Raw genomic sequence first — 26,435 nt, forward strand, 5'->3', positions numbered from 1 at the left:
AGCCTTTCTGTAAATATAACTGTAAGACAATGATCTTTGCATAATTTATTAAACTTGTATTTTCAATTATAATTTGTCATTTTCTATGAAAGTTTTTTAGGCTACCTTTTCTTAAAAAATTAAAACAGAAACAGCACACAATAAGCAAATAACTTTTTATTATCCTCCAAGTAGTACAATATTTTTAGCACTGACAGCATAAAAAAATCTGTTAATGAAATGTGTTTAATTACATGTCATGGAATAAAAAAGCAAAGCTTCAAATACAAATGTTTCTGTATGCAAAAAAAACAAAACAAGTAGATAAGTGGGACTGCAACTACATTTGTGTCAGGAATGATGTATAACAAAGGTAACTTACGACGGGCGTGGGCGCTTGATTAGACGTCATATACAAATATCCATTTCCAAATGTTGTTAAGAAACATGATGTCAAAGTCATGGCATGAACAGGAAGTACTATGCTATTTAAAATGGGAGTTTAAGGCCTACAGCAACAAGTAACAGGAATCATCCAAGCAGTACATTTGATCCAGTTACCAAGTCCACATCACGGCCATGGTCACAGACATTTCAATTATTCACGTTTTCACTGTTTTCATGTATTCTGGCAAGAGAAAAAAACAAAATAGAGGTAAGGTAACAACACTACATCTTGACTTGAAAAAAAACTAGTTTTTAGTTTTAATAACTGACAAATACCAATTTTTCTTGGCCTACCATGATTTAAATCTCATCCAAAGAAAAATAACCTACCACCACAATCACTCTACATATTGACTTGAGACAGCATTATAATACTTACTGTGAAATTTGTTCTATGGAAGAAGAAAACAAGTTTTAATACAGACGGCACTTTAAAATTGACATACATTTGGAGAGAAATTGGACACTGCTATTTTATTTTGATCCAGTATGACTGTTCAATTTACTAAACCCATTTACCATGTAGCCAGTCCAACCCTTCCTGTAGACCCTCTCCTTTGATAGCATCGCTGGCACTGCGAAAATAAGAAGATGACCAGAAGTTAATCTCCCCGTCACACATGTTCACTTTCTCTTGACTTTTTTTGGACCCTTGATGTTTAAAGCTTTCTAGCTCTTAATCCATCTGCCTTCCATCTGTCTAATGAGTAAACACGGTGGTAAACACACGTGCATATACTAACCAGGCTTTTAAATAACTTCCTGTTGCTGTGCCTCAATAAGGTTTAACCTGGACCATGAACATGCAGATATTGGAAAAAGGCCAAGGAAGAAGTGAGTAAACATCCATGGTATCTTTATTGTTTCTATTTAAGACTTTAAGCCTAAACTCTAGAAGCACAAAATGTTGCGTGTTACTTCAAGACTACATAACAGTAGCCAGGCCCACGACTCAACACTACCTCTGGTGGTGGCAAAATATTCCTTCGAAAACAGAATCAGAAGAAATGAACTAAAGACTGGTGTGAAATACCAGTTGTTTTACCAGATGTGCCAGGGTTTTTCTTTGATGTTCTCCAGAGACAACAACTGTGAGACCCTGACGGAAGACATGGCGTCCCTCAGATCCATCTTGTTGGCGAAGAACAAGACAGGCATCTTTCTATTGCGGATATCTGGATAATAAGACACATTTCAGAGGATCATCGGCAAAGATTAATCATTTTTTGTTTATCCATAATAATTCTAGGAGTATAAGTAGAGTGTTTATCAAATATCATATCATATTTTAAATGAAATAATGTTTTTAATATTATACATTAAATATTGAAAGTAATACCATATGAGAATTGGCGCCATGATAGATGACTCAAACTAGTGAAAACAAACCAATATGAAAACATCTTTTATAAAAGGCCTTATGGATAAGGCATACAGTATAAATTATGTAAATCAGGCTTTCTGCAGGAAAAATAGTGTCAGTATTTCCTTTGTACAAAATAATTATCCTAAATGTATACCTTCATGATTGAGTAGAGTGTCAAGCTCCTCTTTGGCAACAACCATCCTCAGTTTGTCACCGCTGTCGATGACAAATATGATGGCATGGCTTTCTCTGAGGAGGAAGAAGAAGTCATGATTGATAAATTAGTTATTTTTTATAGATTTAAAGAGCAAATGTTGTGTTTCTTACTTGTAATAATGCTCCCATAGGTTTCTATATCTGCTCTGCCCAGACATATCAAAGACTGTAAATGACAGGCTGCGGACAGAGAGGGAGAAAACAGAGAGCTTAAATGATACATAATGGAGCATTAGCCATTTTTCTATTTCATGTATTAACTCGTCAAATGTAAATAATATAGATTCTAGATGTCTATAAAAATTCTACCTTGAACTCTTGAACCTCTCAATGTTGAAGCCAATTGTTGGGACTATTTCTTGTGTCTGCGTCTGCATTCATCAACACACACAAACATACCCACAGAAACAGACAAGTAATGGCAAAACTTTGTCAACAAGAACATAGTATAAGGAAAGTATGATGTGGGCTTTACCTGACTAGCATGTTTCCATTCTCCTGACAATGGGCCTAAATGATTCGAATGCTGAAAACAAGCAATCCATGAATGATTGCAGTGAAATATTTGACAGGCCTGGTCACAATATTTCTCCTAAATAATCATGGTATACCAACAACACAAATGTCTCAAATGTCCTTACAAAATAACTGTATTCTTACAATAAGGCCTTGTTTTTATACTTACATTGGATGGTTTGAGTTGGTTGATGATGGTGGTTTTGCCGCTGTTATCGAGACCCAAACACAAAACGTTGACTTCTTTCTTCCTCAGGCCCAGCCAGCCCGAGAGTTTATCCAGCAGTCCCATTAGACTTGATTAAAGCCACACTATGTAAATGTCAACGCATCACCCCATAGAGAGTTTATCTACTCGAAAAATAAATGAACTCAATTCGAAAAAACTCTCATGGAAACAAACAATAAGGATAAACATAGCCGTGGACAGTGTGTTCCCTGTGCTTGCTGTGAATAGTATCACCAGCTGAGATGCAAGCTGGGCATCCCGGCTTGTGACAGGTAATCCTATTAGGGCGTATTAAGCTCTGTGAACCTCCTGCCAACCTGACCATGGAGTCTGCAGCTTTCCAGGACCCCATCCTGATGCATTTGATTCACTACTCTAACCTGTACCTTAGCTTAAATGGAGCTACTATATAACTGTTGTGTACGTCTGAAGTCATTTGCTGTAATTCAATTAATGTTTGACAGAGCACACACACACACACACACACACACACACACACACACACACACACACACACACACACACACACACACACACACACACACACACACACACACACACACACACACACACACACACACACACACACACACACACACACACACACACACACACACACACACACACACACACACACACACACACACACACACACACACACACACACACACACACACACACACACACACACACACACACACACACACACACACACACAAACTCATACATGTTGGACTGTATGGACTTATTTTAAGCTCTGGAGTTGTAAAATCATGAATTTCCAGAATGATAGCAGGAAGTTGGACTTCTCACGAGGCAGAAGCTTGTCAGTCGTCCAACAGCTCCCTCCTTCGGTTATCAGTTCGGTGAAGGACAACCAGCAAGTTGCCAGGTTTAACAGATGGTAGAAATCATATACCGTATTATTTTACATCAAACGCTTATCAAACAGGGAGATGTGTCTTCTCGACTGCCTCATATGTTTCTTCAAGGAAGAAGACACGTTGCAACCTGAAAAAGTTAGCACTTACTTCTTTGAATTCATGGAAACAAAAGTAAATGAGCAGTCAACCACCAGAACTGTTCATCTTTATTTGCAAATAAATATTCGCAGTAACTGCCTCTTACAGTGTGCAAGATCTACAACATCTCTTTGGAAATTATAGAAAAATAAAATACAAGAATTATAAGTATACTTGTACTTTGTACAAAAGAACATTCTAACATTGCTCAGCAGTAGAACATGCTAAACAAACAGCATCTGATATTCTCCGTATTCTGTAGAGGGGTGGTGACCGGAGCATGTGTGTGTGCAAATATGTGTGTGTTTGGATGTGTGCGTGCACCTTTCCTACTCCTGCTGGCCTGGATGCATTATACGCTGTGACCGAAAGGTATTGATCTCTGGATCCAGTTGGCCTTTGACATTATTCAACAATCCCTCCTTTGTAAGAATAAAACAGAGCTCCCTTAAATATGGAAAAATACTCAAGTAATGGCTAGGTCCTGGGTCCTTATTAACCACTTTAAAGTGTTTCCATCTTGCATGGTTATCAGACTGTAAGGCATTCTTTTCATGTGGGTGTGGGTGTGTTTTTTGTGTGTGTGTGTGTGTGCATGCATGTGTTTGTTACTGCTGAATGACACATGATGAGTTATGATGCTGCTGTTTGTGTTCATTCTCCCTCTGCTGTCCTAAAAATCATTCACTTTTCCCTGGTGGACAGCTCTGATCTCACAAATCTAAATCCCCAGGCTTTATCTACTCCCGCTGCTTCCCACTCTACTAACTACTTATATTCTGCAGCACTGCCTACTCACCACTGACTTAGCGAATGAAGACATTTTTTGAATTTGAATGGCAAACATCGGACAACTTGACATCATCTACTGCAAATCCAACGGTTTTCATTTCACGTCTATGTACACTAATTTCCCATACTGCCACAACCTTTACATGGCCACAAAGTAATAACAGGCTGGAGGAGAATTAATCAATCAGTGTGTGTGCGCAGGCAAACAAAAACATTGAATGTATATGAAAGCATTTCGGCGAATTCTGAAAAACCATCTAAGTCCACGTTGAGCTTCCCGACACTTTCAAAACTCTCCTATCTATATCTAAGTTCTGTGACATTCATATGTTAAGACAGTGGAGTTTGTGTACTTTCAGGCAATGTATAACATTCACAATCCAAAAATAAATCAGGCTTATCGCACAGCTGTCAGTAGACTGGTAGCTAAAAATGGTCAGAATAGACTTGTATGGTTATTCATCTGAAGGCAACAGATCCAGTTCTGCAAGCTGAGCATGTGAGAATAAAATCAGGCGGAGGATGAGGAGTGAGCCTCATGTTTACATGTCAACAAGAGTTCTCTCATTGCACAATTCTTCATCTCTCTGAGATACTGAGGTGACTGCATAATACTGTATTGCTGATTTGGATACAAATCTAAAATTAAACATCTTAAATAAAAACATCTTAAATAAGATCCAGATTTACAAGGGCTTTCACATACAGGACTGCACATATATAGATATTAGGTTATTATAATAATTATCGATTAATTGTCTATACACTTTTTTAAACATTCATGAAATCTCCGTCACTTGCTTCCTACTTCTTTCTTCAAGTATTAGCGTACCAGATTCTCTGGAGAGAGGGTAAACTAAAGCAATTGCAAATAATACTTTCATGACAAAATTCACTCAACTCCAACATAAAAGATATTAAGGATATATCATTTCTATAAACTCTTAGATTGCACACCCGATAGCAGCTACATGAGCACATAACTCCGAGCGAAAAAGAAAAAAAGTCAGAAAAGATTCAGTAGATTACGTTTGCAAATCTACATTTCTAGATATTGTTGCTCCACACACAAAGTACTGCTGCTGCAACAAGGCATTACATTCCCCTAAGTGAGGGCCTGGGCCAGTCTTTAAAGCCAGGAATACTGAGGGAGGGGTGTATAGTAGGAAAAAGTCTGTAACTACTGGATGTGAGGGAGACCGGGGGGGCGTCTGCTGTTGAGTCTGTCCAATGACCTCCTGTACGAGGCCTTAAGACTCAGGCACAGGCTGCAGACTGTCTGTCCGGCGGTCTACACTTCACTTCCCTCTGCTCCGTCTATCTGTCCATCCCAGGCTGTGATATAGGGTGTCCTCATACATGGAAACCCTTCTCCTGTTCGTGCAGTATCTGAAGGCGGAGGGTCTGTACGCTGCTGCTGATCCGCCTCTGGTGGCCGATCAGCTCCACCCCTATACGCCTCACATCTCTAGGCCGAGAGGGAAACACACATACAAACACACAAACACAACTCTTTGAGTCTTACTTGCTAGGACTTTTCATTAGCTTTTGCAGAAAATGTATACACTGTCTGGTAAAAGCTGATTTGATCACAAATGTGCCATTAACCTTCGCTTCATTTTCCTTAGTCATATAAGGTTAAGGAAATTAGTTCAAAATATACATTGTAAATACACATATTGCTGCGAAAAGCGAAAATGTTGAATTAAAGGTCACCTACTGTATTATGCAAAATCTACTTTTTCATGTCTTGTATACATAAACATGTGTCCCCTCCGTTTAAAGAGATTCTGAAAGTTTCAGGAAAAAAGATTCTCTCTCTTTTTGTCCTGATCCATTTATATAAAAACCTGTCTGAAAATGAGCTGATCAGATTTTGGCCACTTTATGATGTCATAATTTCTTGGCTTGAGTAACCATTAGCCAATAACCAACCAAGGTAACCCCCCCCCTTATCACCTGAATCTCCTCCTCTTTTTAACCAAATATCTCTCAGTGGGGCGTGGGGAGTGGCTCTTTAGTTTCATCTAAGTAACAAACACAGAATCAGCACTTTTGAAACAGGGCTGAAACAGAGGGGATTATGGGATGCTACAATGCATAATCTGTTTGGTATTTCGAGCCAAACACTTCAGAGACATGTTTTGTATATATCTGAGACCTATAATATATTGTTGAAAAAGATTATAATAGGGAACCTTCAACAAAAGCATCCCACTGCTTTCACAGGAGACATTCCCAGTCGGAATTGTCCTCGTAACATGTAAATTTAACTTTTTTGATGATGTTTGAGTGTCCTTTAAGCAACACTGCTGCTACAAAATGCTGATTCTATTAGAGGTCTTGCCCTTTTATAATGGGTATGTTTTAGCTTTGCTACTCACTCAATACTCATCCTTGCCACAGAATCCAATGTGTTGTAGCCAGCTGCCATGAAATTGCTCTTGTACTGACTCATCTTAATGGAGTCCAGCCAGTCGCCGATGGAGATGAACATTGGGTAGTCCATTTCCTCCCCCGGAGACTCTGGTAGACTTAAAAAAACAAAATAATAATAATGTCAGATCGTGCCAGTATTTCAAGAGCTGCTCAGAGATGGAGGACATACCCTACTGGCTTAAACTGAGTGACGAATATTTTAACACGTAGGAGGAAGAGCAATTTATAAACTTTCACAAAATATTCAACATAGCCTGGATTTAGGGTCGATGTTCTATCACAGCTCATGGTTAGTTTGAACTTTTATTGCTTTAACCGCTGTGACCTTGGCCCAAATAACCTTACAAAGCATTTCATGACACTAGGAAGTCTTCAATCGTACCTCTGAATGTCCTCTACCAGTGACAGTAGGCTGCTGGGGTTACGGATCAGTTTGTCCAAGAAGGAAACAACATCGGTACATTTGGGCCGATGACTCCTCTCCTTCTGCCAGCAGTGCAGCATGAGCTGGTGCAGAGCCACGGGGCAGCCCATCGGAGCCGGCAGCCTGTAGCCCTCTTCAATGGACAGGATCACCTGCAGAGAACATCACACCTGATGAAGGGAGACGTCCAAATGTGGCTGCTCTATTCGAAATTAATTAGCTTGAAAAATTGAGCTGTTCGGTTGGAAAGTTTTAGCTAGAGACTTGAAATTGAAATTGTGTAACATCCATTTAGAAATTGAAATAGTACTACAGGAAAAAATCCCATTAAACTGGGACGAATTTCTATTTGGGCTCGTACATTCAATCCCCACAAACCTCAAAACAAAACAATTATTTTGAATTCTTACTGTAGCAGCAAAAAAAGTAATAACTAGAAAATGGCTCAAAGCGGACATCCCTTCTCTTGACAACTGGTACGACAAAAGCCATGACATTTATGTTATGGAAAGAATCACTTTCTCCATGAGGCTTCAGGAAAACACATTTGAGGAAATATGGAAAAAGTGGAGAATTTACATATTCCAAAGACGACCATCCCTTGTTTGACTGTGTTTCTATACACCGATTGAATATATATGTATAGGTGTGTATGTATGGACACATGTATGTGTGTAGGTGTATTGTATGTATATATGTATGTTGAAATGTATGCATACATGTGTAGACATTTGCCATTTCAAACAACCCCTGTGTACTTTTTCGTTTTTATTTTATTTTGACAAATTTTGTTTGCTATTTCATTTGTCATTTTCGGGTCTCTAAAAATATATGATTTGAGGAACTGTACTTTTAATATAATGTGACCCCAAATAAATAAAGAATTAAAAAAATAAAATCAATTGAAATTGTGGTCTCTATAATCACACAGATAATAAAGTTACTGATAAACTATACAGGGAGCATTGTTAGACATTGTATAGATTTTCATTGCATGTAAGGTTTGAGGATCTGGGGTTGCATTAACAAAGCTTATAATGCTACATGTCAATCCTACTTAAGTTATGGGAATATTATTTTGTGAATATCCAAGGAAAATTTGTGTTCAATTTAAGTCAATTATAGCTTTTCAAAAACCACAGATCAGAATATTGTAAATAGTGAACTTGAACAAAGTATTTCACACAATTAAAACTCATATTGTGGCTTTGCCTGTATTTTAGATTTTTCTGAGGCCATTTTGTTGCTTTTCACACAATGGTTTTCACAGCTGGAGATTTAACGAGTAGAAAAAATAATGTCTACAGCCACATTAGCGGCTGTGTGAGATTGTGGACTTGCATAAAAGTGCTTAAATTTAATTCAGGTGCTAATGAATATATTGTTCTTTAAAGACAGGAGGATTCATCATCTTGGAGAAATTAAAGACTGTTAAAAACTTCATTGGTAATTCATTTGTAGTTTTTTTATAGCTATTTCAGTCTCGACCAAAGTTGTGAACTGACTGACAGGAACATATTTCTATCAGAGTCGTTGGCATGGCTAATAACAGAAAAACAACAATGACATTTTATGAACTTTTGAAACATCGCTTTTTTTTTTATTAACCCCTTTCAAATTACACACTGTCATTTGATACAAATCTATTGTAAAAAAAAAGATCAATATTAGACAAGTAAAGATACATAAATAACAGCTCTGCATTTGTTATGTTAAGCCTGCAGCTTGAACCAGAGTTATATAATTATATTTAAGGTATTTTGTAAGCTTCTAACATTTCCCCTAACCTCCTCCTGGCATGTTTGACTTCCTGTGTAATACAAAATAAGTTTGAACTTGATCTTTTATTCATGAGCGCAAACCCTTCTGTTACTTCTGTACTAACAATCAGATCCAACATGTATCACACATACGTATAATTCTCTTTTCTATCTGGACCGATAGCATATGTTAATGTAGCCTCCATACTCTAGATCTCCATATCATATCTGCGAGTCTATGGGAAAGTAGAGATCCGTGTATCTTTGTAGGGAGCAGCGGTAAGCGGCTGCCCAGGATGAGATAGTGTTTGGCTGCTTTTGCTGCTTGGCTGGTCTTTTGCCTTGGAAAGCACTTCTAAGCTATTCCCAAACAGCACAAATCCTCCTCAAACCCCGGGACCTTGGTGAATGTGTGTGTGTGGGTGTCTGTGTATAGATGTGTACGAGTCTGTGTGTAAGGGGTTGAAGGGATTACGGTGGAGCTTTCACACTCAGCGGAGAGAGGGATGGATCTGCTTCCTCCATGGCCCCTTCAATCCCTGACCACAGCCCTGGGATCAGCGGGTTGCTCAGCCACACTGAATCCACAGCTTTAAACTCCCCCTCTATCAGAACCATGTCCTCTGAACCTCTGACCTTCAATGCTCTTTTCCTTTCCCTTTCCCTCTCCCTCATCCTTTTCATCCTTTTGGTATATCTCCCCAGCATTTCTGTTGCACCCCTCCTCTGGTAGGCTTTTGATGTGAGTCAGGGAGCAGGTTTAAGGGCAGTGATTTTAACAGATATAACGGAAAATAAACTCAGAATTTCCTCAGTGGAGCGGGACGTGAATTGAGAAGTCAATATTGAGGTGTGCCGCAGTTCTAGAGGTTAGAGAACTCGTCTTGTGAGGGGAATATTGTGGAAACAACATGAACGAGTCTTTGACATCCTCGAGGAACGATCAATGAGATGCCTCAGGAATAGTTTGCTGGAAAGGTAAAACACCAAGAGGGTTTCCACGTTCACAATAAACTCAAATGCAGGTTCACAAAATGATTGAGCGGCCTCTTAACCTACAAATAAAGTGTTGAATATGAAGTACATTGTATTTAAGACATGAGCTTTTGTGAGATTTGAGAGCTTTTTAATTGAGTCAGTAGGAAAAATGACATAGTCACGCAGTTACTACTATATCGTTATTTTTGTTTCTCTGAAGACCATATTCCAGACTACTTATTTTGCATAAGTGTTGTGACAAACAACACGAGACAACCGTTGTGATGTCAACAGTACTCACATCCTGATTGGACATCTCCCAGTATGGCCGTTCCCCGTATGACATCACTTCCCACATGACGATGCCATAACTCCACGCGTCGCTTGCTGAGGAGAACTTCCTGTATGAGATGGCCTCGGGAGCTGTCCATCGGATGGGGATCTTACCACCCTGTACACACACATAAATAAAACAGGTTAAATTAAATCAAAGTAATTCTGTTACGCGTGCTCTCTTATTCTGACCCTTTCTGTGTTTATCACCTCACCTCACCTCACCTCACCTCACCTCACCTCACCTTTACCTCTTTCAACCACAGTGTTGTGGAGTAGACAGTTAAACTGCATTTCCTTCACACAATAACTTCAATACAAACCAGGAAATGGAGGTCACTGTGGGCTCAGACAGGTTTACAGAACAGAATCATTTCAGTTTTTTGCCACCTAAGGCAACTTTATTTCCCCCTGATTTGGAGGGAGAATTCAGGACAATTATGATGTGATGCATCAATTGGCTGATGTCTTAAGCTTATATTGATAGCATTGGTCTACAAATAAAATCTGTGAATGGGCAATTGAAGTGTTCCAAGTGCATTGCCAGACTGACAAGACTTCAATCAAAGGATAATCATACCTTGGAGAATAAAAATGATAAGCATCAACAGCAGCAGGTAAGTGTTTTTGTTATGCAGTGAAACCACAGAGCAGCTGGCAGGGAGTGTCTTGTAAACTCGCAGCGCATGTCTGTAAATTGAGTTGCTGTTTGCTGGGACTCCTGTAACTTTCATAGTTCAAGCCTTCTAGCTCCACTCCTAATGAGGTTCTCTCACAAAGCCAGGAGAAGTCAGCGAACTGTCAGCGAGCATGGCTGAACTGAGAAAAACTTGTGTCCTTGTTATTACTGTTCTGGTGCTGTCACAACTGACATGTGCATTGTTTTAAATAAATGCATTGTTCTAGTATCCCATCCGCCGGATGTCTTATATCAAATTATAGTTACTACGGTTGAAGACACTAAGGGTTAGATCGTTTTTTGGAACAAGGACAGATGATCTAACAACCACTACATTTACATTTTTTTCACATTGTCAGTTTTGTGAAAAAAGGCAAGAAGACAGCAGAATAAAGTAAAGTAAAACAAGTAAGCATGTAGAATAATAAAATAAGTATGAGAAGTGCTGTAGCTATTTGTACTTATTTGTACTGTGTTCTGTAGCGCTAAAACAGGCAAAGCTTGCTTTATAAGAAAAGGAAGACAACGGTTCTTTTTGGTGGACTTTCAATATTATCATCATAACATTTTGAAATGCAAATACAGAATGCATTTTGCCGAACATTGTATGGGTTTCAGCATATTGCCTGCCTTATATCCCTGAATACCCAAGCACAGGTTTTTAAGATAAGCAGATGGTTTACCTTGCATATTACAACAAATTAATTATTCAATGTAATCCCAGTGAAAGTATTTACCATACAGGTGTTTTATTTTAATGAATTCAGATGTGTTAAATCTAGTAATAAGTAAGCAGCGGCTGTTTGGTTTGCGAGGTGTGTGTGAGGTGTGTACCGTGGTGGTGTAAGCAGCTTCCGGGTCGTCCTCCAGAACTCGACTCAGGCCGAAGTCTGACACTTTACACACCAGGTTGCTGTTGACCAGGATGTTTCGAGCTGCCAGGTCTCGGTGAACGTAGCCCATGTCTGACAGATACTTCATGCCCGAGGCGATGCCACGCAGCATGCCCACCAGCTGGATGACAGTGAAGTGACCGTCGTGTTGCTGACAGGGAGAGCAGGACAGAGGGAAGAATCAGAAGTCATGGCAGAAAAGCAGAAATAGCAACAAGAGAAAGAAGGAGGGTCGATAGCATAAACAAAAAAAGACAAGGGATAACACTGATAGAATCATAATGGTATGCATTGAGCTACATGATAAACAATAGGGAATACTGACAGTGATTTTGTCGAAAGAAACAATTGTATGTTAAGAATCATGCTGGCAGTTTATTGATAGGACAATAGCTCTTATTTAAGCTTCTAGGAGCCAACAAGTGACAAAGTTAACAAGCCTGTATTACTCATAATTTTAAATATATTTTTAAATACTTGGCCCATAGCTATGGTGCAATATAGTTAAACTGTGATCAAAGGTGATCTTGCTATCCTTCGGGGAACACACATATGCAAACCAGCGTGGTACATCCCAGATTCCAAGGGACTAAATACTAACATTTCTCTTATTTATTTGACTCACATCACCGATATTAATATGCTTATGTTTTTGGCAGAGGGCCTTTATCAGAGCATTTTGAAAGCTGAATAATTTGTCCTTTTTTGGAGATGCAATTGTGATGTTACATTAACAGCCAGAGAGAAAGACCTTCAGTAGATAAGTTATGGCTTGTCTTTATTAAACTATATTTATACCAGCATTTCTGTTATTATATCCCACTGTTCTTATACAGTATATAAGACTGTAACCACCTGAGGCAGGAAACAGATATATTCATACTTGAGTTCTCCGATCACATCAACACTTACCCTCAGAAACGAGTCCAGTGATCCATTTTCCACGTACTCCACCACAATCATCACCGGCCTGCCTGCAAACACACAAACACAACACACACCGCTTATTTCTCCCATGTTATTTATTTTGCTGATATGGAAAGTAGAAGCTGATTGAGAGTTTTGACGCCTAAGCCATCATCATTTTCTGAACAAATACTATGATGCACAGTTTAAAGCTCATAAGCTATTGAGTGGATCTTTGTCTGTGCATAGATTTTCTTGCAGGTCCTGAAAGGTAAATATTGTGATTGATTTTTATCAAAACTGATTTTTTTTCCTGCTACAATTAATCATATTTTGAGCATAATAAATGAAATAACTTGTGATTTTGAAGCACATGAATGACTGCATGTGTGAACAACACACTAATATCCCTTTATAATAAACTCAGTATCAGGGCTTCTGTGAAATCACCAGTGTAAAACTGCAATTATTTCCATCATATTGGATGGGCATGATGCTGAATCAGTGAGGTGAGTTCTGGCAATTATTATGCAAAACACCTACATTTTCAAATGTCAATGCATCTTTTATCATCTATTATGTACTGTTAGCATCTAAACTTGTGCACACGGAACAACATGACAACATGGGGCAATTCAGATCAGCATGTTATATTAATGACTCAAACTATTAGTCAAGGGACACCGGCTTTAACCTCTGATGGAGCACAAGATATTGTTCTGAGTCATGTAGGTTGGACACAATCACACTGTGTAGATATGTGTGTATGTGTGTGTGGCTGGGCAATAGAAAACAACAATATGTTTATGGAAACACACAGACCATCAGCTGTTGATTGAAGCATCGAGTAAAGACGCTCAAATCATATAATTTCCGAAGGGACGTGTGCAGTATTCAGTCCATGTATTACATGAAACATTAGTTGGAAACAGGTGCAAGCACAGTATCTCTTTCAAAATGTTATTGTTTCCCCACAGAGGATCCCTACGGTGCTACAGATTGACTGCTCTACAGCTGGGCGGCAGTTGTCCACGCCTGTGTGAGCTGTAAAACATTCAGAGCTGCTGGAAAGAGAAATACAAATCTTACTGTAGTGAAGAAACACCATGACATCACACCACAGATTCAAGGAGCTTTTTTAAATCATGTGGGATTGTGAAATATCATATTGTGGAAGATGAAGTGCCACTTCTCATGTCACGGGAGGATTTGTAAAAGTGTTCCTATAATACATCAGAATGGCTTTATAGGCTGCAGGATGTTTTCGGTTTTATAAGAGCACAATGTGTGATAGCGGTGTCACTTTACTGTATAGAGTAAACGCTTTTGATCCGGACACAAGAGATATAAAGAGAAACAGCTCGTGACATGTCAAATCAAGTCTAAATGACATCTGTCACCATCCACTTTATCCCATCAATGGTTTTATGATTGCTGTGACCGACAGGCAAGAGCTTCACTGTGAGTGTACTGCTTCTATGTATCAGCCTTTGGAAATCAGACACTAGTTTTAAACTGGGATGTTTTGAACATTATCTTTGAATAAAGATTGATTTGATATAAATAGTAACATTTAAGGTTTTTGATGTGACAAATTACATTTGATCAGAAAGAGTCCAAACTGACAGCTCATTATAGAGAAAATACACAAATAAGCGTTGTAATCTGAGTATTTTGGTGAATTTAAACAGGACTATGGTTTTACAACAGCCCATTCTATTAAAACCATGTTACTCATTATGGGACTAATGGGTCGACACTTGGAATCTAAATAGTTTTCTGAAGCATCATTACCAAAAAAGAACACAAACAACTGTTGATTAGATCGGCAGAGTAACACAAAGGTTACAAGAAATAATGTTAGCTTATTTTGCTTGTAAGAACCAGGGTTATCGATGTGTTGATTGACAGCAAGATAGACCAATCGGTTTGTGTACCACCCTTACTTATATAGTGGACTGCCTGCACTAGAAAACACATTTCAAAACGTTTTTTTACTTTGACTTTGCCTTGTCTTTTATGCTGCATGCTTTAACGGCAAAAAGAAGCCAAATTGGGATCAATAAAGTACTTCTTATCTTATCTTAAGAGGAAGGCTTTAAGCAGGGAGATGGAGGTTCAGTTTGGCAAATTCATGTTGGATATCATTCTCAAAGCCTCTTTTTGAAAATGTGTTTGAAGCATCTGGGTACATCCAAAATGCAAAAGAATATGATGCTAACCATGTTCATGGCCATGAACTCTTCTTCTCCTGCACCTTAAGGTTAGAAATGTTGAACAGGTGTGAGTGAACAAATAATAGCTCCTTGAGAAAATGTGCATGCTTTGTGATCTGCACCTTCATAAATGTAATGTAGTTATCATAATTTATGTTGAGTTTGATATCTTGCAGTTAAGGAACACTAAGAACATATACACCTACAGAAAAAATATTCACCATGATGATATTCACTTTCTAACTGCTTGAATTAGTTTATAATTTAAAAGAATTAAATGAAGCACAACATCAACAAGGGAATGTTGATCCTAACCTGCCACAAGAGTAAAGAAGGCGCGTTGGGTATATGGATGGATGCATCAAAAAACTGACAGACAATCATGCACATGTTTCTTCTTTTTAATCTGCAAAATGGTTTCATCATACCCTTCAAATTTGCAGATACTTCTCCCCAACACCAATCCAGGAGGGATAGGCAGGACATGATTTGATCAAGCTTGGCTTTCCTGAGCTAATGAGCAATTACTGAAAACAATATATACTTATGCAGTGCAGCGCCTGAACAAAAACAAACGCACCTGTTCACCAGAGTCAAATGTGTTACCTGTTATTTCAGAGCAGGTATAGCAGTCAGTCACAGCACAATACTCACTATAATTAGTCTCTGAAGAACAACAACAGATGTGGGGAGTTAAAGATTGAGAAAGTGAGCTAAAAACAAAAAGACGGGCAGAAAATATATACTTTTAAAGAACAATCTCTTTCTATCTACCCCACTGTGACATATTTTCCCCCAGTACCTACATATAAGTACAGCTAAGTACTGCACTTAGTACGTTAGTACAAAGGAGAACACATAATCTGAGTAATTACACGTGTAATTGACTGTAATCTAATAATTATCATTTATTTTTATGTCAAAGTACTGTTTACAAGTTAAAAATAAACCTATAAGACGTGCCAATATGGGTTGAACTGACATTCACATTGGATTTATTTTTTAGCTTTAAAGCTAATCAAGGAAAACCATAAAAGGATTAAACAAACACAAGAAACCTGCAAAAAGGCCAGTTACAATATGTCGACTGTGGTGTGATATCAACAGCTGTGGTATTCAGAAATCACACAGCTCTCTAATAGTCTATTCAGTGCAGCCAGTCAGGGCTGTTGTTAATGAGATGAAAACCGGCCACTCACAATATTTGTATTTATTTTTCCTCAAACGATGTTGCTCAGTGTTTTGTGGGATTTGTTTCACTCAATTGCTTCAGAGATGTTTGACTGTAAAATATACAGTTTAATATATTGGTGCTAAACATCAGCAACCAGCAGCTTTTATGTAACTAGAGAATGCAATTCCTGAATAAATTGCTAGTGGGAATGCTTTATGCTGAAAAGCTGACACTAAACTGCTATGCTGAAATGTAATGTGTAAGAAGAAAGTGAAGAATTTAGATTGAAATGATACATGAACACTAGGGGCTTGAATGTGTGATGAGTGAAGAAAATAAAGTAAAAAGGCTTGGAAAAGCAGCAGAATATTTGAACTGCAAACTTTTGAACTAACTTGATGGTGAATGATCTGTCGCCATGGCAACGGCATTTGATGACACCCCATAATACGCTTAGATGCGTTGATGGCTGCATCGTTACCAAACCTGTGAAGTTTTGGGCCGTTTGGAACATTTTCACTGAAGTTATGAGAAAACCGTGTTTCATGGCGAGCATTGTGTTGCCGTGGCAACGGCATTTGAAGAAACCCCATAATTGACGTAGAGCTGTTGAGGGCTGGACCGGTGATATACAAGCAAAGTTTGGGGGACGATCGGACCGTTTCCATTGGACTTACAGCGACATCGTGCTTCATGGAGAGTGGTCTGTCGCCATGGCAACGGCATTTGATGACACCCCATAATACGCTTAGATGCGTTGATGGCTGCATCGTTACCAAACCTGTGAAGTTTTGGGCCGTTTGGAACATTGTGTGTGAGAGAGAGAGAGAGAGAGAGAGAGAGAGAGAGAGAGAGAGAGAGAGAGAGAGAGAGAGAGAGAGAGAGAGAGAGAGTGTGTGAGAGAGAGAGAGAGAGAGAGAGAGAGAGAGAGAGAGAGAGAGAGAGAGAGAGAGAGAGAGAGTGTGTGAGAGAGTGTGTGAGAGAGTGTGTGAGAGAGAGAGAGAGAGATAGAGAGAGAGAGTGTGTGTGTGTGTGTGTTTGTGAGAGAGAGAGAGAGTGTGAGAGAGAGAGAGAGAGAGAGAGAGAGAGAGAGAGAGAGAGAGAGAGAGACTGTGTGAGAGAGAGAGAGTGTGTGTCTGTGTGTTTGTGAGAGAGAGAGTGTGTGTGTGTGTGCGAGAGAGAGAGAGAGAGTGTGTGTGTGTGTGTGTGTGTGTGTGTGAGAGAGAGAGAGAGAGAGAGAGACTGTGTGTGAGAGAGAGAGAGTGTGTGTCTGTGTGTTTGTGAGAGAGAGAGATAGAGTGTGTGTGTGAGTATGAAATGAACAGTTAGAACTGATTGCTGTCAGTTGGAGTGATGACATCATCGTGTTCCATTACACAGGTGTTTATAGTTGAGCTAACGAGCTCTGTAGAGATCAAAGGTTTGCATTGTTCTGAATGAGAGATAAACCTCTTACATGTGAACGTTTTGTGGAAGAACCATAACAGATATCTGTGAAATTTCAAAACGTGAAGCATGTCAAGGAAGTTGAGTATCTGAAGTGTAATTTTTGTGTACTTTCGGGTTAATAATGTGGCCTTTTTGGCAGTTTAACTAAAGGTGTGCGGCTGCTGCTGTGAGGAAATATCAGCCTGAAATTACAATGGGTTTTAATGGAGACATGTTGAACGTTTTTGTCACTTCATGCCCTCAAGAGGCATTTTGTTTAATTATTTTTGCTTAATTATTTGTCATTTTTCAAGCTACGAGATGTTTTCCTACGTTTGTCATGAAAATGATGTCTCAGGAATGTAGGGTTTGGGAATTATGGCAGTTTTAAAAAAAATATATGAAGGCAAATTTCAAGATTTCCTACCCTCTAGCTGTGACATCACACACTCTAGTTAATGTTATAATCTGAAGAAAGCCTCTTTACCAAGGTCTGAACAATGTTTAATATCTCTAAAAGTAAGAATCAGATTTAAAAGTTGTGTTACACGAATAATGTCAGAAAGATGTGTAACATTTTAAAGTTGGAATGAGGTTTCTGAGTGAAAGTATGAATGAACAGTTAGCAGTTGAATTTGCATGAAGATTGTTCAAGTCTGAAGATTTTCTCCATTGACTTCAATGGTTAAAAATGTGATGAATTATGGGATGTATCTCTGGAATTATGAAAGTTATGAATAATCCAAATGATAACCATCGATTCCCGACCGAGCTGAACGTTTTGATGTTTGAACAGAGTTTCTGCGATGTTGAATGCAGGAGGAGAAGAGGTGCAAAGTTCCGGCGGAATAATACTAATTTTGTCCGTAGAAGAACATATAGTTGGAATGCTGTATCAGCATTCCCACTAAATTGGAATGCTGTATCAGCATTCCCACTAAATAATGGCTGTATTGGCCTTTAAAGACCCTTATCAGCCGAATCCTTGTCAGCAGGGTCAGAGCTGAGGAGTGTCCTCTATCTACATTCAGGGGGGGGAAAGGGGGGGTAAGAAAGTCTTAAGGGGGCACATTTATATTCACAGCGATGTCTCAGTTTATACGAATCCTTGTAAAAACAACCATATGTTGCGCTGGGTGAACCCTGTAAAACACAGCTCGTTAACAAGTCTACATGCACGCACGCACACACACACACACACACACACACACACACACACACACACACACACACACACACACACACACACACACACACACACACACACACACACACACACACACACACACACACCACACACACACACACACACAACACACACACACACACACACACACACACACACACACACACACACACACACACACACACACACACACACACACACACACACACACACACACACACACACACACACACACACACACACACACACACACACACACACCACACACACCACACACACCACACACACACACACACACACACAATCACTGTTGGTGTGTACAAGAAGTCCATGAACAGACACACAAGGCTAAACACATCTATGTGTATAAAAAGGAACTGCGTCAGCTCACTAATCAAATACATTCAAAGAGAAACACATCAGGACTTCTTGTTCCACACCAAAAAATGCAACCCTATGAAGTGATTTCACTGTAATTTACCATTCAAAACAAACACAGACATTTACCCATCAGACTGAGGTATCTCTAATAGAAAGACGTTTGTCTGACAGTGTTCTTTTCTTTATCTATCAGAGTAACTGAGTGAATGTCCACAGGAATATGCACCACATAATAGAGGATTGTACAAAAGAAGAAGTAGAGCGGCCTCAGGCAGTCATCAACAGTTTTGTTGTTGCAGCATCAAAGAAATTCATGCTTCAATTCGGCTGTGAAAATGTTCACGTTTCTTTTTTTTTAATAGCCACTTCAAAACATTTCTCAATATGTTTTTTCTTTAACATCTATAAATATGTTTTTCCAATATAAGCAAAATAAACTTGTTTGGTTTCATCAGTGGTAGATAAATTAGTGGTGAGGGTCTATTGCTAAAAATCATGTAATCGTATGCACAATCTTAGTTAAATTGCATGTTCCTCAACACTACTTACTTTTGGTGACCACCCCCTCCAGCCTGATGATGTTGGGGTGGTCAAACTGGCCCATGATTGACGCCTCGCGCAGGAAGTCCCGCCTCTGACGTTCCACATAGCCGCCCTTCAGGGTCTTTATCGCCACGGCGATCTCCTTTTTCCCCGGGGTTCTGAGGCGCCCGCTGCACACCTCGCCAAACTCACCTAACACACACACACACAGAAAAAGAACCACAGTGAGAAGTCTATCACACACACCATCAGCAGGCACTTAGTCCTCCACCAGGGGGCACTGTTGCAGTTCCCATCTAAACTCCAGCATTATTGCCTCTTCTCTGATTAGTTCAACTCTATGAAATTGTCCCCTTCACTTTCTAAAAAAAGCCTTAAATCTATTCTTATACGTTCTTTTGTTCTCTAAACCTTTTTAAGCTTTAATATTCCTACAGTCTGCGCAGAGGAAATGACAGTGAGACACTGGGAAATGGAAAAAGCCTCCTCTTTAGTGAGTACAATGGAGAGGAGGGGGTTCACGGCAATTATATGTGCGGAATGAAAATAGATCCTCTCCTATGGCACATTTAAAGCTATTGTTATTCTTACCAACACAAAATGATCCACTTTCGCCCACATGGCGGAAGGTAGAGAGTAGAGATACAAGTGGATGAGTGTATTATGGTGTGTGTGCAGGCGTGTGTGTTATACCGGCTCCGATCACCCTCTCGATGCGGATCCTGGAGGGGTCGATCTCCTTGGTGAACTCGTGGACGGCCTGCGTTGGGTCCTCATACGTGTCAGGGTCCACATAAGTCTTTATTCCAGGGAACGGGACTGTGAGGACAGAGAGTAATATACTGTATAGGGACAATGCTCAAATTTGATGAAGATTTTGTAAATAAACATACATTTGAACTTCGAAATAAAGGATGTATGAAAATAGGCTGTCACTGCCTTTAATCTCTACAGTACTGCTACTGCTTCACCACCACAACCACTATTTCTCCTACTGCTGCTGCAACAAATAGCCTTCGAACCAACCAGGGGTACTGAGGGGAAAAGTGTGCAATTTGAAATACTAGAAAAATATGATTTGATCAACTAATATATTGACATATTTTAGTTATGTGGAAAATAAACACCCAACCAGGAAATTTGGGTTGACCTTTATAAATGTATTGTAAAAAAACAACAACTTCCAGCTACAATAAGCTGCCTGCACAGCTTATTGTACGCAGACCAAAAAAGTATAAATGTGTAACACCAAAGCATCATCTAGACCAAAAATATCTGCCAAGTGAGCAGCCCTGCATTAAACGACAATACAAATGAATTCAACATCGATATGGTCTCTCTTTAGACAAACAGCTTATGACCCATTTTCCCACTTGTTTTTACTATGACCTGGGAGGAAATTAAACAATTCATCCCGTCTGTATGTTCAATATCTGCTCTCCGACAAAGCACAGCAGCAAAATCTTTACCTCCCTGAGACTTCCACACACAAACCGAACACCCCGCTGATAGATTGTTCTCCTTCTGTCTTTGGCTAAGAGGCAGCAGGGCGGCATGCTGAGCCAGTCTTTAACTGGGGCAAGGTTTGAGCCAGCGTCCACCCTGTTGAAGTGTCCTTGAGCAAGTCAGTGACTCTTTAACAGCCTGCTGCTGTTCTGCCTCTGACCTCCTAGTGGAGGGGGAGGAGGGGTGGGGGTGGGGGGGGCTAGACAAAGGCAGCTTTTCTCCTTCAGGGAATCGATACAGAAAACGACAATGGGTCGTCTCTGATGCATGAATCGACACCAGCAAACCCGAGGAGCCCTTTCTCCTCCTGTAGCTTCTGCTAAACACTTCTAAACTTTAGACAAATTGCAGGAGGTACAGGGTTTTGAAAACACATAAAATGACAGAGAAAATGTGTTTGAATCTTGAATATGAGAAATCTACATGGCAGCTTGTTAGCCAGCTAAAACCATATTCAGTATTTATTTCTTCTCTAACCTTTGGATATATGTCTTTTGTTTTCTAAACCTTAATTAAATTGTTCTCTTAAAGTCACCTCATTCCTCTATTCCTCTACCTTACAACTCGGTTGCCCTTCATTTCCTCATTTCTCTCTCCTTTCTGTTTTTCCAATCTTCTTTTGTCCCGCTCCAATCTTTGCCTCTACGCTCACTTTTAAACATCTTCCTTTTTTTCCATCCTGCAACTCTCATTTCCATTTGTGTTTTTCATGACAGGAATGAAAAGTTGGGCATTAAAAAACAAAAGAAGGCAAACAAGACGGAAAGGTAGAAGAGTGCAGAAGTAGACAGCTCAGGTATGGAGCATGTAACCAGATTAATCAAAACAGAGAGAAGGAAATGCTCATGTAGAACATCAAATGAAACTCAAGGGGAGTTGAGGAGGAGTGCTGCAGAGGGGGAGACAAGGAGATGAAGGAGCGTTTGCTCTGTTGACTAGTTTGACGTCTTCATTTCTAAAACTACCGTATAAATGCCACCTTTCCTACTTCTTTTTCTTGCTAGCATTTCTAAGAATAGCAAGTCAATATTTTGCATTCTGTACAAGCTTTGTGATATCGGCCGTCATTGCTGTGCAAAATTAAAATATGCATAGGCACAGAAACACAGGGGAAATGATCCACAGAGCAGCACTACTGTATGTGTTTGCTGAATACAAAGAGAGGAGCAGGTGGTTAGCCTGCTAGCTGCTAACTGTGGCTCAAATAATCCGTTTTTCCTCTGCTCTTTTTGGCAAAGACACATATAAATAAATGAAACCTGACTTACCAAATCTTAAGGAAGTCTTGCAAACGTTATTTCAGACAAATACATTCTTTAAACCAATGTTTTATTTCAATACAATATCAAATGTAGACTTTGCAGATTTCCCCATTCTGTCTTTACAATATAATTGAAAGTTACTCTTGACTCTGTTATGTGACATTTGGAAAACATGTAGGATCACAGTGAGGAAAGAAAGGTAGACTGATAGATTTACCCAGTCCATTCTGATAATTGGTCCTTTTCTCCTCTGAAGTCACCTTGGCCTTAAAGTACCACTGACACCTGGAAAACACATTAACAGACAGCGTTAAAGGGGTTAAATGTGCAACAATATTAATATCTGGGACCCCTACATGGGGAGGACCCTTGAGCAGCCTGGAATAACAAGTTTGGTTTTGTGTTAAAATGAATTATGATAAAAACTTCAAAAACGTTGTTACATACTGTTCTGTAGGTGACTGGAGTAATAGTTAATGACTAGTAGGGATAAAGTCATTCTTTGCTGAAAACCGGAACATGTTCACATTGAACACATTCCTAAACTATCTCATTGTACCATAACATCGCAGAGGCAATTTAAAATGAGAATGAATGACACTAAATAGGAAATGAAAGAGAATAAAACCAAGCAAAGTGTTTGATGATCATCATTTGAAGAAAATATTTTCGGAAGACATTGAGTCTGGCCCTGGAAGAGATGGTTTCCAGGTTAAATAATACAAAGGAAAGTTGTGTGCAGAAGTATACACATACACCCACATTTCAAATAAAACAAATTGAACAGAAAGTCTTTCACAAAGATAATTAAATGTTATATAACTAAATTCTATAAAAGAGAAAAACACTTGAATCCCTGATGCAGACGCTCCCCCGACCTCATGTGTGCGTCTGTGTGTCTGTTTGTGTGAGAGTTATCTGGACACTGAGACACCGGGAGACAGCCAACGACTGATAAAAAAAGCTGCTGCCAAGAAAGTCTGAAAAGCTGAGAGATTAGATGACAGCATCTGCAAAAGACCAAGAGGAAGCATTTATCCAAATAGATGCTTGGATGCTGCTCTGAAATAAAAAGTAGAGAAAACACAAAGTAGAATCACACATAGAACCAAAAACAGAGTTCAAGGCAAAGCGCGGTGTGCAGACAAGACACAGAATAATCAAGTAAAAGCCAATTAAGCACCGTGTTATATTTGAGAAAAAAATAAAATGACCACTTAACACTTTCTTCTCTTTGTGTTTCCATTACAACAAAATCATTTGGGTGGAAATAAAACTTCGACAATATGTATGATTGAAAAATGTATATAGTACACATCTGTATGGTTATATAAAGCCTGCTTTTTGTCATTCAAATATCGTTGACCGCTACCTGAAAGAACAGTGATGGCTTCATTCACACACGACAAGACTTAGAAAGGACCTGCAGTGCTGATGAAGTATCTGGAGCTTGGTGTGTGGGAGGGAGAGGCTGGGGAAGAGCGCTGAGATGGAAAATAATGATATGAAGTAAGGTACTCTCACAGGCACAATCACTGATGAATTTTATAACCTATTTTGCAGTAGAGGGCTTAATTAATGACCGTGAGCGAGAGAGACCTTCACTCCCACTTCTCACTCGTGGACCCCCCAATACATTTTATTATATTTCAGCTTTAATAGACATACTATAGAATTCTTCTGCCAGTTTCTTAGAGTTACACCACACTTAAAACATCTTTTAAATGAGAACACCCAAGGTTTTCACTTGTTTTTCTTATGATAATAATGCGTTTGGCATGAGCTACGGATAAAAGCTGAACATCTTTGGAAGGGTGTCATCTTTTCCCCTGCTCTGGAAAACAACAAACATCAAACAAACAAAAAAGAACATAATTCATTAATCAAAACACATTATTTGACAGTGTTCAAATATTGATTTTTCGTGTATAACAAATGATAATCGAGTATTTTATTTATTGCAATGCTGTAAAGGTGGGACAGGACATGATTTCCATATCTCTCTGTATTCACTCTTACTTTAGTGGTCTGTCCGTTATTTTCAGAACTTGGCTGTGTTTGACACGGAAAGAATATGTTAACAGATCTTATAGAGGATTTCCATTTTAATTTGTGGGTGTGTATTCAAATAAAAGACAGGTATTTAAGATTTAGATATGTATTATCATAAAGTTAGTCCACCGATGTGGTATATAGACTTCGAAATATTAGGTGGAAAGTCACTTCAGAGTCAAAATGCAGAACATCACATTACATTTTGCCACGTATTTTAAATATACTGTATTTCAAAAGGTTTGCTAAGAGGTTCAGAACAATTCTGTTCAGTATTACCCTGACTATAGACACATTTAAGATGTCAAGCCTCTTTATTGTACTGAAAAAAGGGAAAGACCCCAGAAATTAAAAATGTAATAACTATATATTTCAATGAATTCAAACTCTCATAAAAGCATTTCCATTTATATTATCTCTCGGGAGCTATAGAGCTAAACAATAAAAACATTCACTAACAGTTGGGCAGAAACACAAATGATATATCTGCTGACTCAGTAACTGTTAACCAAAAACAATCCAACAAACAATGGCAGCGAGTATTGTCTCGAAAAACAGCCAAATGATGCAGTGCAAATAAATAAAAAAATGAAAATGCCCACAAATACGAGTGGAGAAAGTGTGTGTGTGAGTTTCCATGAGATCACATGTGAGCATCCTCCTCTTTGAAGACTTAACATAATCCGGGTTGCCACATTAGAGCAGGAGTCAGGGGGCTACGAGCCGCAGGTTGCCAGATTGGGCTCCGGCTAAGTGAAGTCTGTGGGATTGTGGACACTGATAGACAGAGCAGATAACATGGCGGGTAACACTGGCAGAGGGGAAAAGAAGGGGATTTGGAAAGCTACTGTTGACCTCTGCTGATGGGGTCAAGCTGTTCATTAAAGAAATGGTGGCATGTGCCTTTATCAGTCTTCTCCAGTCCTATCCTCTGATCCCCTTTACCGCCTATCCTTCTGTCTCTCAAGCTTTCATGTTGAAAAGAGGCCGCACATGCAGACACAGACACACACAAAGACAGTTATCACACACAAAGACCTTGGCTTCTGCCACTGCTCTCTGGGCTGTTGAGCATTGTTACGGTACATATTCACAAGCACTTACCCACCCACACATACACTTCAGTAAAACAACCTTGCCAAGAGCCCTAATCAAAGCATCAGTGTAATTCAAACCACTCCTTTCTAGCTCCAACATCCCTCACCTCACCATGGTGCATCTATCTGCAGCTACAGAGGACACGGGTACAAAGGATGAAAGAATACATGAACTAAAAAGAGTTGCAGAGACTGACAAACAACTCAAGGATAAAGAAAACACAGTATTCAGCCCCGTTACAGACAGCTTGGCTCCAGAAGTATTCACTTTTCAAATGTAGCATGAGTAGATGCAAAGATAGGCGTAAGCTTTTAGAGCAACCAGGTGTTAAAACTCCCCGTACAGCGCGTCCTCTTACATCACCACTCTCGCTCAACAACCTAACATCTATAAGAGCTGCGCGACTGAAAGCTCTCATCCTTCACAGGCAGCTCAAGTACATTTGGAGTTTTTTTTTCAATCGAAAGAGAGTGAAAGTCCCTCCTACACGGGGCAGAAGGATCGCAGTTATGACAGATTGTGATAAAGTCCAAAAACACTCCCAACTGCTTCTTCGACTGCTTTTAGCAGGATTCAGGTAAAAAAAGGCCCTTCTTGTGCCTGAAAACAA

At 39.3% G+C, this 26,435-nt stretch overlaps 2 protein-coding genes across 2 annotated transcripts in view; both read right to left on the reverse strand.

The window, feature by feature from the left end:
- Positions 1–581: 581 nt before the first annotated feature.
- On the reverse strand, positions 582–2,816 carry LOC117485962 (ADP-ribosylation factor-like protein 6). Its single transcript, XM_034134674.1, has 7 exons — positions 2,694–2,816; positions 2,318–2,379; positions 2,120–2,188; positions 1,947–2,041; positions 1,472–1,601; positions 946–1,001; positions 582–607 (listed from the first exon to the last, which is right to left on the reverse strand). The coding sequence occupies exons 1-7, from the start codon at positions 2,814–2,816 to the stop codon at positions 582–584; spliced, it is 561 nt and encodes a 186-aa protein (XP_033990565.1).
- Positions 2,817–3,825: 1,009 nt separating this feature from the next.
- The window catches only part of LOC117485961 (ephrin type-A receptor 6-like), a 167,844-nt gene continuing 145,234 nt past the window's right edge, over positions 3,826–26,435 (reverse strand). The window contains exons 9-17 of the mRNA XM_034134673.1: positions 22,893–22,960; positions 20,601–20,726; positions 19,914–20,099; positions 12,986–13,047; positions 12,015–12,224; positions 10,470–10,619; positions 7,389–7,582; positions 6,952–7,101; positions 3,826–6,035 (exon numbers count right to left, since the gene is read on the reverse strand). Of these exons, the coding sequence (XP_033990564.1) occupies positions 5,921–6,035; positions 6,952–7,101; positions 7,389–7,582; positions 10,470–10,619; positions 12,015–12,224; positions 12,986–13,047; positions 19,914–20,099; positions 20,601–20,726; positions 22,893–22,960 (1,261 nt within the window). The 3' untranslated portion in view covers positions 3,826–5,920. The remainder of the gene's footprint in view (positions 6,036–6,951; positions 7,102–7,388; positions 7,583–10,469; positions 10,620–12,014; positions 12,225–12,985; positions 13,048–19,913; positions 20,100–20,600; positions 20,727–22,892; positions 22,961–26,435) is intronic.

Source organism: Trematomus bernacchii, unplaced genomic scaffold, assembly GCF_902827165.1.
Source record: "Trematomus bernacchii unplaced genomic scaffold, fTreBer1.1, whole genome shotgun sequence".
Taxonomy (NCBI): Eukaryota; Metazoa; Chordata; class Actinopteri; order Perciformes; family Nototheniidae; genus Trematomus; species Trematomus bernacchii.